The sequence below is a fragment of the Chelmon rostratus genome, chromosome 18 (genome assembly GCF_017976325.1).
Source record: "Chelmon rostratus isolate fCheRos1 chromosome 18, fCheRos1.pri, whole genome shotgun sequence".
Classification (NCBI taxonomy): Eukaryota; Metazoa; Chordata; class Actinopteri; order Chaetodontiformes; family Chaetodontidae; genus Chelmon; species Chelmon rostratus.
Genome location: NC_055675.1, coordinates 9,754,827 through 9,770,874, shown reverse-complemented (window position 1 = coordinate 9,770,874; position 16,048 = coordinate 9,754,827). Strand labels below are relative to the sequence as shown.

Sequence of the window (16,048 nt, the reverse complement as noted above, 5' to 3'; positions counted from 1 at the left end):
AGAGGGAGTGCAGTTTGTGGTTTTGCAGCTTCGCCAAACTCATGCAGAGTTCTCGCTGTGTGGGCGTCAGAAGGTAAAAAACAACAGAAGTACTTTTTGCACCACCAAACATGTTTTTTTTCTGCCTCTTCCTTTATTAATTTGTAAGACAGATGTTTACTATACTGATGCAGATGCTAGTAAATTTCTTCAGTGTGTGAGATTACTAAAGTCTTATCTTACACGTGTATTTCTACTCATATTTGATGCTAAAACACCAGCATCATACTCACAAGCTGCAAACAAGTCAGTCGTATTCGCTCATTTTCTTTCAAGGATCAGCCTCATGGAAGTCTCTAGATTAAGCTGAAGCATTTTGTCGTAATATTATCCAACAGCACATCTCTGGGAAATACCCAGCAAACCAGACACCTCCAGACATAATCCTGACTCATCCATCCCCCACACTGCAGACACTATAGACAACCTATTTTTACCACCGCTCCATTTAATTTCCTTCCTTCCTTCCTTTTTTTTTCTTTCAAAATAATCTCAGACAGTTGTAGATCACGTCAAAACACGTCTAGTAATGTGTTTTCAGTCAGGTTATTTAAAACTGTACCATACATGTGCTACGCTTTGCTGTTTTTTAGGAGTCAGATTTGGAAATGGCATATTACTACAGAATGATATTCCCCTGCTTCTGACAACAATGGTTTGGGAGTGAATGGAAACTTTGTCATAGTCTGTTCAGCGAACGCCAAATTCATGCACGCACTAGTCTCATGCATAAAAATACTGTACATGAAGGCAATCAGCGTCTCAACTGAAACGTACTTTAACTATAAAACATTCTCCTTTCCAATCATGTACTTGAACATGACACATAACAGCACACTCATGTGTATCCAACATAAACACACACACACTCGGATAAGATACGTGCCCCTCTTGATGGATCGAACGGTGACGCTTCATTCACAGAAAACAAATCAATCACTTAGTGCACCAATTGCATGCTGGCACTCACTTTAAACTGCCCCTCTTCATCTTCGTCTCACGACCACAGGCTGTCAGCTATCATGCCAGCACTCCTCTTCCTCCCCCCCACTGATCCTGTTTCCATTTGGGTAAAAGCTCCCAGTGTTGTGTGTCCATCCACAGTATTATGTAGTATCCAAGTCTATTAAGAGCTCATTCTTTTGTACACAGAAATGTAATCTTTGCAGTTTTATACATGTCAGTGGTAATTTAACGGTACAATAGTCATGCAAAAAACCACTAGATGTTTTTCTTCCTATTGTGTTACTTGAGGTGTCGTACGAGTTCGTGTACATATCCATCTTTGCCACTGTAGCAACGCTGGTCTCTCATAGCATTACTCATGAGACGGGACACAGCCTTCCCAAACCCGTATGACATTGATTTATCCCTGTAAATATAGCACTTCCTTGGGAATATCACAGCAAGCAGGAAACAGAGTGGTCAGGAGGTGTATGAGGATGAGATAACAGTGGTGGAAACAGTGAGCACACAATAAATAATAGGAAGATAGAGATCTGTAACCAGGCAATGTGAGACATATTACAGCATGCCGCTGGGAGTAATCTCATCATTACTGCAGCGAACACATGGAGCCGCCCTTAAAACTTCTCCATGTTTTGTGTTGTATTAATCAGTCAGGTCAGTTCAATGCACAGCTTATATTAGATCATATCAAACATACACATAAACAACAACACAGCCTACATATAGCATATACATAAATCTGTGCAAACCTAGAAAAAAGGCTAACAAAACAAAAGCACCAGCAAATGGGGACAATGGACAAACTAACGGCTGTGCAGTTGTGATAAATGTAGACAACAGGAAAAGCAAGGGTTTTAATAATAAAATGAAACTGTCAGAATTCCATTCAGCAGCTTCAGTTTCAGGGTCCTGGGATTGTGCATGCTGGCTCACTGTCACTGTCTTGGCACTTGGATACATCGAAAAGTCAAAATGTTAGTATTCTACTTCAAGGCCCTGCACACCCACCACACACAAGCATTTTCTGACGCTGTGGCTGATCAGACCTCTGCTCGCTTGAGGTAAGACGGAGGTGTGATGGGAATTATGTAAGGTCACCAACCTTCATGAATAAATAATAATGGTGAAAGTTGTCCCGTCCTCCCAGATGCAACAGGAGAGTGAGCCAGATGTCAATCGAGCAGTCTGAACACGCCCACTCAGTCCTGGAAGGATCTTTAATCACCAAAATAATTGAAAGCAGTTATGTGGGTGTAACACGGGTGTGTAAGGCCTTTGAGTGCAATGTTGAGGTACTTGAATTTTTATAAAACTTTTTTTATTTTGTTTTCGTGCTACGTGTTTTATAAAAATGTTGCACCCACTAATACATTTTAGAGGACACTAACGTATTTTTGCTGTGCTATTTGTATCCGGCAGCCATGGTTGCAGAGTTACACAGTCTGTGATGATTGTGCTGTTATTTATAGTTTAAACAACGCAAAGTATATCGCAAACTAGCTCCCTCTTGGCCTGCTGCAACATGTGAATGCTGCTAACATATCAGAAAACATCAGCCATGTTGAAAGAATACATTCTACAATAATGTACCACTAACAGGGGGCGTTCTGATGCATGTAGTGCTTTTGATACTTCTTCAATAGCCTACATTTTGCTGATAATGTGCATGTACTTGAGGAACATTGTGACCACATAATTTCCAGTCAAAATAAGAGAAATAATACTTCCTCCACCACGGAGAGTAAAAGCAGGCAATGGGTTCAAAAATAAAAATCTCTTCTCCCTCAAGCTCACCTCACACCTTCAGGCTGTGGCTTGATGGTTGCTTGTGAGCAGCCATGTGATATTTTCCAACCCAGACACAGGCTGTGGAGGTGAGAAGCATCGCACTGCTGGACACACAGCGTTGGATGGAATAAGTGGACAGAGAGTGAGTCAGTAAACATCAGAGCTGCTGACAGGTCTATCCATCATCACTCTAAAAAGACCGGGCACCAACACATCAGGCACACACAGCACGTACAGGGGCTGCACAGTCGCTTAGTGCGCTGCAGCTCCCCCTACTGATCACAAGAAAAACTGCGCATCTCATATACTTGTGGAAACATGGCAGATAGCCTGTGTTGTAAAACGTTCAATAAACACTCATTTGGCACGCGTAAACGAATCAAATGTCCTCGTTTGGGCTGAATGTGGTTACATTAAGTGCATCCACTGTGGCGTTATTGCTGCCTTGAAACATTATTTGCTCGCTGAAGACCGAAACCAAACAGCCTGTGGTCATTAAATACCCTGTTTGCTGTTCCGAGAAAGGCTTTGGCTTCGTTAAATGACCAATTATCGTCGGGCACGTGATGCCGCTCTGTGATGAGAGGGTTTCGTCCGTTTACGCTCAGCAGCGTTCCTGCTCGCGCCTGCTTCGTCTTTTTCCGGTAACATCTCTTTGAGAGCCACGAAATATGACACCCGTCGCCATGGAAACAAAACAACTGCAATTACCCAAACATGGTCAAAGGAAGTGAGACGCAACGGCGGTCGCGTCCTGACGTCACGCACAGCACGCTCTGTGCCGCTGTAGAATCGGATTCCCTTGACCGTGACGACGACGGTGGAGCCGAGAACGAGCTGTGAATAAATCATTAACCTGCTGTTTCTGCAGCTCCCACTCTTTCTAAACACCATCCAGTCCTCGACACTTGTACTTTGTGCAATCCGGAATCTAAAACTAGGCCCACTGATACACCGCGGACTGATACAAAGCTGAAAAATAGGTCCAAAGTTCATTCTGATCCTCTTGACGCTATTTTGTAGGTTTTCAAAGCTAATGCAGAATATGGTCATTATCAGCAACAAATGTCTTGTATTTGTAGTTTTCTATTTTTGAGTCCTACTCACCCGTGTTGTGCATAGAAGCTGAGGACCAAAGCTCATTGATAGTGTAGCATTTTAGAACAATCTCACTACAGGGTCCATTTAGTAGCTGTTTTGGAGCTTTCAATCGTGTTACGATCTTCCTCAGCATGTGTGAAGAGACAAGCTGATGAACACTTTACAGACTGCTTAGAAAAAAAAGGAAATCTGCCATTCCATGACAGCTGGGAAAAGTCCACCAGCTGATGAAGATCATGTGATGTGACTGAAAGCTCCAGAACAATAAACCCTGTGGTGTGACTGTTTCAAGTGAATATTGAGATTTAAAATCCATGATTGAATGACGACAACGGCGAGACATTGTTTGTGGTCGTCTTATTTTATTTCCAGCATTGTACAATTTTTTTTTTTTGCATCTGATCATTTTCAATAAGTAAAAAAATAAACTATGTCATAAAATACATCTTGATAAAATACAGTACATGGCATGATTTTTTTTTTTATGGAAACACTTGAGAGGAAATGTCAAGTTAGGGGACACCTTACAGCAAGATGTTACACCTATACACTACATATTAGTAACCCTGTTATTTTCACTTGTTACAACACAACTTGGTCAACAGTATTACACATACATTAGGCTACTGAGCGTGATCAAACTTCACATCACATTTAGGGATTTCAGAAACACAAGATACCACCTCTTTTCGGAGTACGGATGACTTGTATTTGCATGCATTTTTGCCACCAGCACAGAGTCTTATCTGAGAGACTTGCACCGGCGGTATGGAAGAAGTCAACCCTGTCACAGTCACAGAAAACATGTCATCTACACAGCCTTTGATGTTTAGGTTTACACAACATCAAAACTCACACTACAGAAGGTTATTTAAGAGGGAGATCGTAGCTTGCTGGCTGGTTAGAATACAATTACAGTATCATTGCGTTGCATAACTTCTTTGCATTCACAAGGCCAGGAGTGTTGGAGAGTTAAGACTATCTTTCATTAACTCAGACGCGCCAAGGCTGCCTTTGAGGCTCTCGAAGCCCTCGGCCAAGGAATCAATCTCAGAGTAATTAAAGGAGAACACTGTGCGGTAATTGCTACAAGTGGGACTGGAAGACATGACTGGCGTGCTCAGAGATTCAAGGTCGTTCGCCACAGACTTGTACAGGGTTTCCCAGTCTGAGAGGCAGAAGGGGCTGCTCAGGTCTATGTCAGGGACGGATGCAGCCATCTCAGAGGTTACTGCCATCTCCAGGCTGGGCACCAGGTCATCCAGGTCATCTCCTTTTAAGTCCTCCAGGGCCCCCTCCTCGGCACTGGAGCACAGGAGGATGTTGGAGTTCCCCAGAATGGCTGCAGCGGGGATGCAAGGGACGCTGTCCACGTCTTGACCAACGGGAGCTTCTCCAGCGGCGGCGCTGCCCTCCGGGTGCTTTTCATTCCCTAAGATGGACAGCAGCTGCGGGGAGGCCGGAGGATCCTGCAGCATCGTGTTAACGTCACCTCCGCGGTCCTCCTCATCACTGTCATTGTTGGCAGGGAGTTTGCAGGATGGGTTGTGGGAGGCTAAGACCTGCTCCAGTCTCTCCTTCTCCTTCAGCAGCTCATCTATCTCTGTCTGGAGGGCAGCCTTCTCGTCTTCGAGCTTGTCAGTTTCCTGAGGTGAGGAGGGAAAATTTAGAAAGGAAAAAAAAAACACTTGGTGTGAGGGGAGCATGAAAACACTGCCACCCAATGGTGCTCTGCAGTCAGCCCTGATGTACTCCTGTTCTCTTTAATGACTGCAGACATGCCAGTACATAGTGCTCAATTGCCATGGGGATGTTCTCTGTATGTTTTCATAAAACCGCATACTCACAGCTTGCAGAGTGTCTATCAGCTCCCTCCGTCTGTTGCGACACTTCGCTGCAGCAATCTTGTTCCTCTCCCTTCTGATCCTCCTCCTTTCCTCTTCCTCTTTGGAAGGCTAAAATCAGAAATATGTAATTTAACTGCGCATCCTGCTTAAGTTTTGCCATATCAGCAGTTGGCTCTTCAAACCGTTTCACTTGCCAAGACAGGGGGAAGAAATCTTCGTTGCAGTGTGTGGATGGGACACTGAGCTGCTCGATGCAGACTCTCTTTCAGTTCAGGCGTTAAAATGCTGCACCACTGGCACGGTCTAGTCAAGCACGTGAACGCGCACTTTTATGCAATTTCCCGTGCCGTTCACAAACAGTGCTCCCAAAGTAATTCATCTGCGCCAATTAGACGGAATCCAATCACCTTCTGCGCTACTCCCCGCAGTCATTTATTTGCACTACTCGCTACATTAATTTTACTCTAACAGTAAAAGCAATCACTTGCTCTTTCACGTCCTGTTGAAAATATCGCGATAACTAAATTTTCACATGAACCTCTAACAGTAGAAAGGTGTCGTGGGGAAGACTAGGACAGGATAGTACTGAAGAACTATTCTTTGATTGCTTGCTTAATGGAATCACTTATCCCACTGATTGACTGACTTCTTGGTTGACTGACTTATTAATTGATAGGCTACCTGTCACTTTATTTCTGAAAGTGACATTTCATTACCTCCTCCCCACCCTGTTTTCCTGCATACCTTGTCTTTCAGCCCTTTCCTATTGGAGGGCTTTGCCTTGTTTGCAGCTGCCGGCGAAGACGACTGTGTGGCGCCGTGAGTTTTGGTCTTTGCGCGGCCGGACGACGGAGAGACAGATGTGATGACTGCCGGCTGCACCATCCACCTTAGATCCGGCGAGGTTGAGATTGCAGTCACAGTCGGAACAAAGGAGTCTGCTGCACTAGTCTCAATATCCTATTGAAAAAAAATAGAAAACCCATCACAGAGACATGCATATGCATGCAGTCAAACACTAATTTAGCTTATCTGATGAACGAGGACCCACGTCCGTGGCTGACCTTTAGATGTGCTTAAATGGTACATCAATCAGTTGGATGAGTAATGCCAAAAAAGACAAAAACAATGCTGTCTACGAATCCATCAAAAGCAACTACGTGCCCTATGATCACATCCTTATCACTCATTTTCATCATCACCGTGATCATCATCACTCCAAAAATGAAAGGTCACGACCAAGACGTGTCTGTGTGAAGTGCATTACAAACAATTTCCCTGTAATAAGACTTCATGTTATTGCGCTGTCTTTGCGCATTTCGTGCACATGCATGAAGACTGTATGGCTCGCCTATGTGATTGTATAGATTCATTTTCAGCACGGGACAGCAATCCTATCAAAGCTGTCTGTGTAATGCACTTGGATATATGAGTGAACATTTTGTACCCAGGCCTATACATCAGCCTTTTGAAACCTATGTCAGCCGTATGCATGAATAATGAAATGTAGATTTCGTTTTGTGAGGATTATTTTTTGGGCGATCTTCTACCTTGGCGCTGTCCACTGATGATGAAAGCGAGTCAGGAGGATGCTGGCTGCACCCAGGGGTGTCCCCGCCAGGCGATGCTGTGCTACAGCTGGACGATGAGTCGAATTCAGTGCTGGAGTCTGGATGCATGTTCTCGTCTAAAATGACTGCATAAAAAGATAGTAGTAGTCTGTCTAATCTAGGAAGAAAACTGCCGCTCAAACACCTTTCTATATTCCATTTGTCGGGCTCATAAATGGTAACTGTGCAGATTGTGGAGAGGCCCGCCTTTTATAGTGAGCTGGAATTTTATGAATGAAATCTGTGTGGCGAGACCGAACCATTTGACAGAGGGAGAGGTAAAACTGAAAAAAAACGAGCAGATGTTTTCCACTTTAACAATGAAATCCGTTAAATGTCCGAACAGCAATATTATCGGCCTTTTAATTTCAATTTATTTTATCAACTCGAATGTCAAAAAATTTCGAGCGTATGATAAGTGACACCCCCGCCTACAAGTGGTGCCCATCGCCATGAATGAACTACGTCATTTCACGTATGCAGCATCTGCATCATATACGTTATGTTCCCTTTCTGTCCACATATGTTCACGACATGTATCTTAATGGCACTGGCGCGTTCATGGCGTCAGAAATGTTCTTGCAGGAGAAGGAAGATGACAACGATGCAGTATCTGTGCAATCAGTTTAAAACATATGGCCTGGTGTTATCCTGCGAATCTTTCAGAGCAGAGCAATGCTGGTGTACTTTATAAAGGCTGCAGTGCAACATTATAGAAGCTGCCTCGATTTATAATTTGGGCAAATATTGTGAAACCAAGCATGAGTTAATTAATGTACACAGCTTCCAGCACACCGATTGATTATTTATGAGCTGCTAAATGAGGTGCCATCCGTATATCACACTGCCTTTCACCTGTCTGTGCACATGAATAGAGCTCCAGCAACAGAACTGTCGCTGTAGTAGAGCAGCCAATCGCCGAGTGGACCGGTCGAGCCATATATGGTGATTCCGGTGAGCGGGGACGGGGGGCGCGCTGTGGCGCACGGAGAGCGCGCAGACGGACGTGTGGCTGTGTGTGGCCCACTCACTCACAGTCACAAAAGAAAGTGAAACATGCGCTAAAAGGCTCGCCCGTCATGCATTTACCTGATACCGGCGTCATTAGCTGCGCCTTTGATGAGCACGGAGGAGGGCAATCCCCTGCACTTCTGACCAACGTTTTTAGGACAACAATAGGACGCACATAGCATAGAAGCAGATATTGATCTGTAAAGGCATTTCAAATCGTAATAGCATTACACTAATTGCACTTAAGCATATTAAGCATCTAAGAGCAATCTTTAATTGTTGATTTGGTGGCTGATTTCCTCGCCATGATCATCGATGAGACATCAGAGCTCTTTTGTTCTTCCACTTTCACACATACTAATCAGATGTGTGGATGCAATTTTATTGGCACAAATGAAGTAAGCGTTATTCCCACAAGGTCTAATTCAGATCCTATAACAAAATGGATTGTATAGGCTATATTTAGGCTTCAGATGACTCCACAGACCCACCGAAGTGAAAGCGATGGACGGTGAATAGAGGGGGGGCCTCTCCCTGCTCAGAGGGACTGCGCTGACGGCTGCTTCCCGGCAGTCGCAGCCCCCTCTGGGGTTGTTTACCGGCAAGTCATTAGGTGGTCGGCTTGAGCCTATTCAGTCTCCGGCGGCTCAAGACCAGGGGGGGTTCAAAGGTCGGACATAACTGCAGACACCCCTCACTGCAGCTCAAAGCCTTGTTTTCATCAAAGCAACTTGAGCGTGAATGTGCACAGACCGGCGGAGTTTATTTTTAGACTCCGCGACATTAGCTTTCAAAGTTCATGTAAATTATAGGCTAAATAGACCATTTAAGTTGACTGTGCTCCTAACAGCATTGCTGCTATGTAATTAAACTTAGACTATAATTAAATGTCCCACAGATTTTTTTAAAGATTCGTTAAATAAAATAGAATAAATGAAGTCAAGATAAAGTAGGGCAGTTTGGAGTGCGAGTGTAACTAAACTAACATGACATTACAATGCAAAATGCTTTGCCCAAAGTTATGTTATCTCATCCATCCATTAAGTAACCCTCTTCTGTGTTGTTGCAAACTAATTGATTTGATTGATTTTTTTCCATTATCATTATTATGGTCACTAACTACATTATTAGAGTCACCAATAGAGCCGACATGCTAACTGTTAACCCATCTTAGTGGCTTTATCTCTTATTACACCAAGTCTGTCCCTTACAGAACTAAAACAACATTGCTCAGAACTAATAGTCTAGGTCAGCATTGTTGATTTGGAAGACGCTGCTCCTGCCAACCAGTTAAACAATATACTCAAACAATCCACAGGGCGCACGGGCTGTTTGGTGTCCTGTTTCATTCCACTGCTGAGCGGACGGAACGCAGCTCTCAGAGCCGCAGCACAGACAGAGCTCTCACTCCGACACTGTTTCCTGGAAGCAGAGATTCCGTTTCACGTGAAGACGTGTTGTACGGGGGCCTCCTCGCACGCGACACCGAACACTGGGGATTCTTTTACGCCGCTGAGTGAGCCGTCGTCACAACACAAACGATCGTTGTTGCTATGCAAAGTGAGGACGTCACTGACGCGAAGGGGTGGAGTGTTGCTATGCCAACAAGGAATGTTCAACAAAACACGAGCGCGGGAAACAGAGCACAACTCCGTTGACCTGCATTGGTGCACTTTCGCACAATAACACTATTATCGATACTTAATTAATGGCACGTTAATGCCTAAAACCTTTTCTATTTTTAGCAACAGCCCAGCCTGTAGCTTGTGGGTCTACGTTGTGTAGAGAACTGCTTAAAGAAGGGCATTCCATGAAGGAACCCTAAGAATGCAAAAAAAAGGAGGAAAACTTTAAACAACTATTGTGAATGTGAGAATGACTATTACAGTCAGAGTTTTGCTCTGTCCTCTGCCCATTTATAGCCTTCTATAAATGCTAAATAAACAACAAAAAAAACTAGCAGCAAAATGTTGCTGACATGAGTAAAAATGGGGCCTGAGTCTTTGTGCTCTTTTGGTAACCCTTCTCCAGTATGGGCTAATTCACAGAAAAGGGGTGATGGATAATTTTGACTTGGGTGTTTAAGGGAATGAAAATATGTGATATGGTAGTAGAGTAGCTCAGCTAACCAACCAAGATCAATATCCAGTCTGAATATTGTCTCATTGTCAGACCTTAAGTTCAGTGATTCACATAACTCATTGTGTAAATAAAAAGGATTCCCTCGACCATGGCATTAGGGGAAGACCTCTGTGATCAAACTCGACGCCGCTGAGAAAAGCAAACTGCTGTGGTGGAAAAGTACACGCAACAAACCAGTTATCAGCTCGCTGTGCTACCAAACACACCCTCACCTGGATTGCACACAAAGGGTGCAAGTGCTGCCTGAGGGCGTAAGTCACAGGCGTTGTACGTATGTGCGTCTGCTCTGACATGAAATTATGGTGTTCCTAGTGTGCGTTTTCGTAGATTGTTTTGGATTGCACGCAAATTAACCACATTCTTTAGTTCCTGCCAATTTATGAAGCTCGTTGCACATCTCAGATAAGATAAAGATAGAATCTTTCAACCAAAAAAAAAAGAAAGGAAAAAAAAGCTGTTCCGGCTGGGCCAAACATAGTTAAATTTGCATACATAGTATTTTATATATCTTTTTAAATCCACATTTCTCACTAAACTTACTTTTACTCTAATTATTGTTCTTTGCACACGACTGTAAGATGCATGACACCTATGAGGTTAGATTACACTCACATATCAAAACAGAATAACTGATTTGAAAGGTTGAATGTAGTAATGTAAGTAAGAAACTATAAACTATGGTTTTAGAGCTGGAAAATGAGATCCAAACATTCACTTAAAATATTTGAACATGTGAAGCAAATGCTTCACTGTTACAATGTTCACAGTGTCATGTTTTCAGTGTCATAAATCTGGGTCTTCAAAGTTTTTAAACTTGCTTTACAGACGTTCAGCACATTCCTTTCAGATCCACAACCACACATTTAAAATTGTTTAATATTTCACTGAAGTTTTGCCAATGGAATTTAGCTTCTTTATTTTGCATGTTCACAAACTTTGGTCTCCCTGGAATTTTAGAATAAACTGTTGCGTAAAGATTTATCCACTAGGCTGTTTTTCTATTGCAATAATTAGCAATGTATTAAATATTATAGTTTTTTAAATGGTGACTACTAAACCAAACTGCAGCATTAGCCCCTGGCAGCGACACGTTTAAAACATGTTTGGAGGGATCCCTGATGAGGATTGTTGGTTTAGCATCTGTGAGCTCTTAGTCTACCCAAGCTGATGTGATCTTCAGGTCAGGTGGTTTGTCCTGTTATGACGCCATCAGACAGCCTCGAATGCAATGCTGAAGTAGCAGATTTGAATCTCTGAAAGATCCAGCTGAATGTAAGTTCTAACACAAGAGCACATCACCTGATAGACCCTGCAAGAGTTTCTCAAACCACAACCTTTTAAACTGTAAATGTATGTTCCATAAAATGTTCTTATGCCTCAGTGATAGCTCTGTCAGTGAGTTATAAGAATGCATTAAAGGCTGTCTTGATAAGAATTTGATGAACTTTTCAAATGCACTGGTGTTAAAAATACACCAGCAGTTTTTTAATGCAGTGGTTTCATACACTTAGTTCAGAACAGACAAATCTGCATGTTCAAATTTACCTTTGATGCACTCTGGTGTGTAGGATGTACTTTTGCTGACCATTATCCCAGTTCTTCAGTTATCACAACAGCCTCTGTGTTTGTTGTCTTACATAACGTCATGTCGCTGTCGGCCAATCTCGGATGTATTTCCCAGCAGGGCCCGCCCCTTTTACAGGATGCACCATATTTGGAAAATGACGTACTGGGGATCCCGTTTCTGGAATATTCCATTTCTTGAGGGTGAGTTTAAAATATCATTTTAAAGGTTACGTTTCAGCTTTAAACATCCCGGACTGACAGTGCGTGTTCCGCTTTCAGTGTATTTAAACAACGTACAAGCAGTAGTTGCCATTATTGCTGCGTTGTTATGTCGGTGTTTTGGTGTTGTCCTCCTCGCGGTGCCGGGCAGAGAGCGCTCCCCTTTGCCGACGTCATCCGGTCTAGGGTATAAAAAGGCTCCGAGCTGCCAGAGTTGGCATTCAAACTTTCAGTAGCAGAGACAAGGACCACAGAAAAAAGACCGAGAGCGACACTTTAGAGTTTCTCACAAACCTACTAAAAGGATTTCCTCATCTCAAGGTTACATTCCTTCTCAGTAGAGTTTGTTTGGATCTTCCTGTTTGCTTTTTTTCGGGGAACGATGATGTTTACCGCTTTCAACACGGAGTGCGATTCTTCCTCCCGCTGCAGCACCGCCTCCCCGTCCGGGGACAATTTGGGATACTACCCGTCACCAGCGGGATCATACTCCAGCATGGGGTCGCCCCAGTCTCAGGTACGTCCAGTTTAATGTTGATAAACTTTTATTACAATGTAGGAATACATGATATGCATTATATGTATTTGTTTGGCTTGGAAGAACTTGAACATATTAGGCTGATTTTAGCATTCACCAAAAGAGTCTTATTTAACTAAAGTACATCGTTTTTAAATGATAAACACAGACTGACTGATATATAGTAATAGCCAATTGACCTGCACAGCACACAATGCAAGACGAGCTTCATTCATCCACCTGGAAACTCCTCAGAGAGAGTGTAACGTCACAGTTGACATCATAAGGATATTTTTAAACTGCCTAGCTTTTTATAGACCCCCTGCTTCATTCATAGACATCCTGCAATGCTGCACCCCCCTCCTGAAAGTATACCAAATGTACTGATGATCCTTTTGCTTCTTTACCCACAGGATTTCACTGACCTGACAGCATCAAGTGCCTCCTTCATCCCCACGGTAACAGCTATTTCGACAAGCCCGGATCTGCAGTGGATGGTCCAGCCTTTGATCTCCTCAGTGGCCCCTTCTCACAGACCTCACTCCTACAGCCCCAGTCCCACCTACTCGAGACCAGCCATGAGGTCTGCAGCATCCAAGGCTCACAACTCTTCCAAGAGGGGAAGGATGGAACAGGTAATTATGATCTGACCTTGTTCTTCAGTGTGTTACATAACAAGTAGTAACTTCCATGTTACAGTGTGCTAATTATCACAGAGCTGGAGGCTTAACTTTTTTCTTGCATTGTGCGCAGATAACACCCGAGGAGGAGGAGAAGAAAAGAATTCGCAGAGAGAGAAATAAGCAGGCAGCAGCAAAGTGCCGCAACAGGAGGCGAGAGCTCACAGACACTCTGCAAGCTGTAAGTATGCCACAGATTTACCATCATTCATCAAAATGCATTTCTCGCCACAGCTAATAGCCATGTTATCCAACAGCCGAGTTAATGCCACATCCTCTATTTCTCTCTCCCCTGCAGGAAACTGATCAGCTGGAGGATGAGAAATCCAGCCTGCAGAACGATATTGCTAATCTCCTGAAGGAGAAGGAAAGGCTTGAGTTCATTCTGGCTGCCCATCAACCCATCTGCAAGATCCCCTCAGAGCTGGACACAGACTTCTCCGTGGCCTCTATTTCTCCTGCCCACCCCTGCCTCTCCACCAAAGTGTCCCAGCCACAGCCCACCATTCCAGAGGCATCCACTATCGCTCCCAGCCAGCCAACCTCCAACTCAATCTTCTCTAGCAGCAGCTCCATCCTCTCCACCGCCACCGTCTCCAGCAGCACGGTGAAGATGACAGACCTGGACGCCTCCGTCCTGGAGGAGTCTCTGGATCTGCTGACAAAGACAGAGATGGAGACAGCGAGGTCAGTGCCAGAGATCGACCTGTCCAACTCCCTCTACACAACTCAGGACTGGGAGGCCCTTCACGCCTCAACCAGTAACAATGACTTTGAGCCCCTGTGCACGCCCGTGGTGACCTGCACGCCGGCCTGCACCACCTTCACGTCTTCTTTCGTATTTAGCTTCCCAGAGGCAGACACCTTCCCCACTTGTGGCGTCGCTCACAGGAGAGGAAGCAACAGCAACGACCAGTCCTCTGATTCCCTCAGCTCACCTACCCTGCTGGCCCTTTAAAGACTCTTCCAAAAACAATAACACTTCCTATCAAGCACATTTTCTTGATGTAGGAGATAGATGTGCAGATCACAGGGCTATGGAATGGACTTGTACCAGGAAGCAAATCATTTATGATTTTATTTGCCTTCATCTATACTTGCCTATTACACCAATGTAGCAAGTTAAAAAGCATGTTTTAACTAATACCACCTAGTTGTTTTATGAGTTCATATAAGATTTTAATGGTGCTAGATAACAATATTTGTTGTAGTGCTGATGTGTGTTCAGAGCAATAGTTATTATTGACCCAGTTTGTTTTCTGGTTGATGGAGTGTAAGAGTAATTGTGAGCTGTTTGTGAAACTTAAAAACCTGACATGCTTTGTGTTAACCATGGTCTGAGTGGTCTATCTCAGTATGAAGTTTTCTGTGAAAACAGTAGTGGTTTTAATTTATGGAATTTCAATTTATTTTTTTACAGAGAGAGTAAAGATGAATGTTGTTTGTAAGATATGTAAATAAAAGATAGTGATATTTCAATTCAGTTATTTGTCTGACTGAATCTGTGGCTCTCTGCTTACATAAGCATTTTTGTATAACTAGCAGTGAGATAGAAAAGCAGCTCCAGTGGCTCCATTCAACAGTCAATTAAAAAAATGTCTAAAATTAGCCGCCATAACGGATAGCTGTATTTTTCCTGCACCTCCACTGGCTCTATTTATTGTTCCGTCTGTTGCCAAGGTTAACTATACGTCAGGGCGCTTACGTCAGTGCGTTCTTTCCATTTTTTTACATTTGCAAGCGTAGCGCGATGACGTTGCACTTCCGTGCCCAAAGCTTCGACGGCTCGTTTGTGCTGTCTGCCAGCAGAAAACAGACGGGCTGCTCGGTCAGACGCCGTTTTCCGCTTAAACACACGAACGTCTTAGAATGTCTCAGGGTTTTCTCCACCGACAAATTTGATTCGACAGTTGCCACGTCTAAGGGGAAGAGAAAAGGCGCGATGGGTTGCTTCCCTAAAATCGAGTGGACATGTTTTTCGTGTGTTCTCGGTGCAAGTTAACCGCTGCAGCGAGAGCAGCCGAGAGAACTCGCAAGAGGATCCAAAAGCAACACCTTAACCACGATCTACGTTGCTTCCATTTATTCAGTTCTCTCGGGTGGTTTGAGTTTCACAAAATATCACCTCCCACAGACAGACCCGCATTTGAGTTACAGCACACTGCAAGAAAAGAGTCCTCGGACATAATTCATGAAGGCACAGGCAGCAGCTTGGACATCCTTAGCTATTCTTTGTGCAAATAGGCTTGGGCATGCAGACGGCTGGACATGAGGTGCGAAGTGACTGTCTGCAAAGTGGTGTTTTTCTTCAGCCTGTTCCAATTCGTCCCTCTCACCAGACAGACCTCTGGAAGCACAGCTGGGCCGAGATTGGTACTGATGTGCCAACGTCACATCAAAATGTCTTGAATGACAAGCAGGTCTCATGTTCATATCTAATTTAGAACATGGTGATCAAGAAAATAAATCCACAAGTAGTGGAGCAACAGTGTTTTTTCGTTGCTTATTGATGCAGTGCTGAACACTGACAGGCTGCAGACTAACAAGTGGCGTAGGCTT

At 43.8% G+C, this 16,048-nt stretch overlaps 2 protein-coding genes across 2 annotated transcripts; one reads left to right on the top strand and one right to left on the bottom strand.

Moving 5' to 3' along the window:
• Nucleotides 1-4,369: 4,369 nt before the first annotated feature.
• On the bottom strand, nucleotides 4,370-7,423 carry LOC121622197 (proto-oncogene c-Fos-like). The gene is made up of 4 exons (XM_041959089.1): nucleotides 7,295-7,423; nucleotides 6,489-6,704; nucleotides 5,745-5,852; nucleotides 4,370-5,543 (listed from the first exon to the last, which is right to left on the bottom strand). The coding sequence occupies exons 1-4, from the start codon at nucleotides 7,421-7,423 to the stop codon at nucleotides 4,845-4,847; spliced, it is 1,152 nt and encodes a 383-aa protein (XP_041815023.1). The 3' UTR covers nucleotides 4,370-4,844.
• Nucleotides 7,424-12,525: 5,102 nt separating this feature from the next.
• fosab (v-fos FBJ murine osteosarcoma viral oncogene homolog Ab) lies at nucleotides 12,526-14,966 on the top strand. Its single transcript, XM_041958610.1, has 4 exons — nucleotides 12,526-12,809; nucleotides 13,223-13,444; nucleotides 13,563-13,670; nucleotides 13,788-14,966. The coding sequence occupies exons 1-4, from the start codon at nucleotides 12,675-12,677 to the stop codon at nucleotides 14,445-14,447; spliced, it is 1,125 nt and encodes a 374-aa protein (XP_041814544.1). The 5' UTR covers nucleotides 12,526-12,674; the 3' UTR covers nucleotides 14,448-14,966.
• Nucleotides 14,967-16,048: the final 1,082 nt, after the last annotated feature.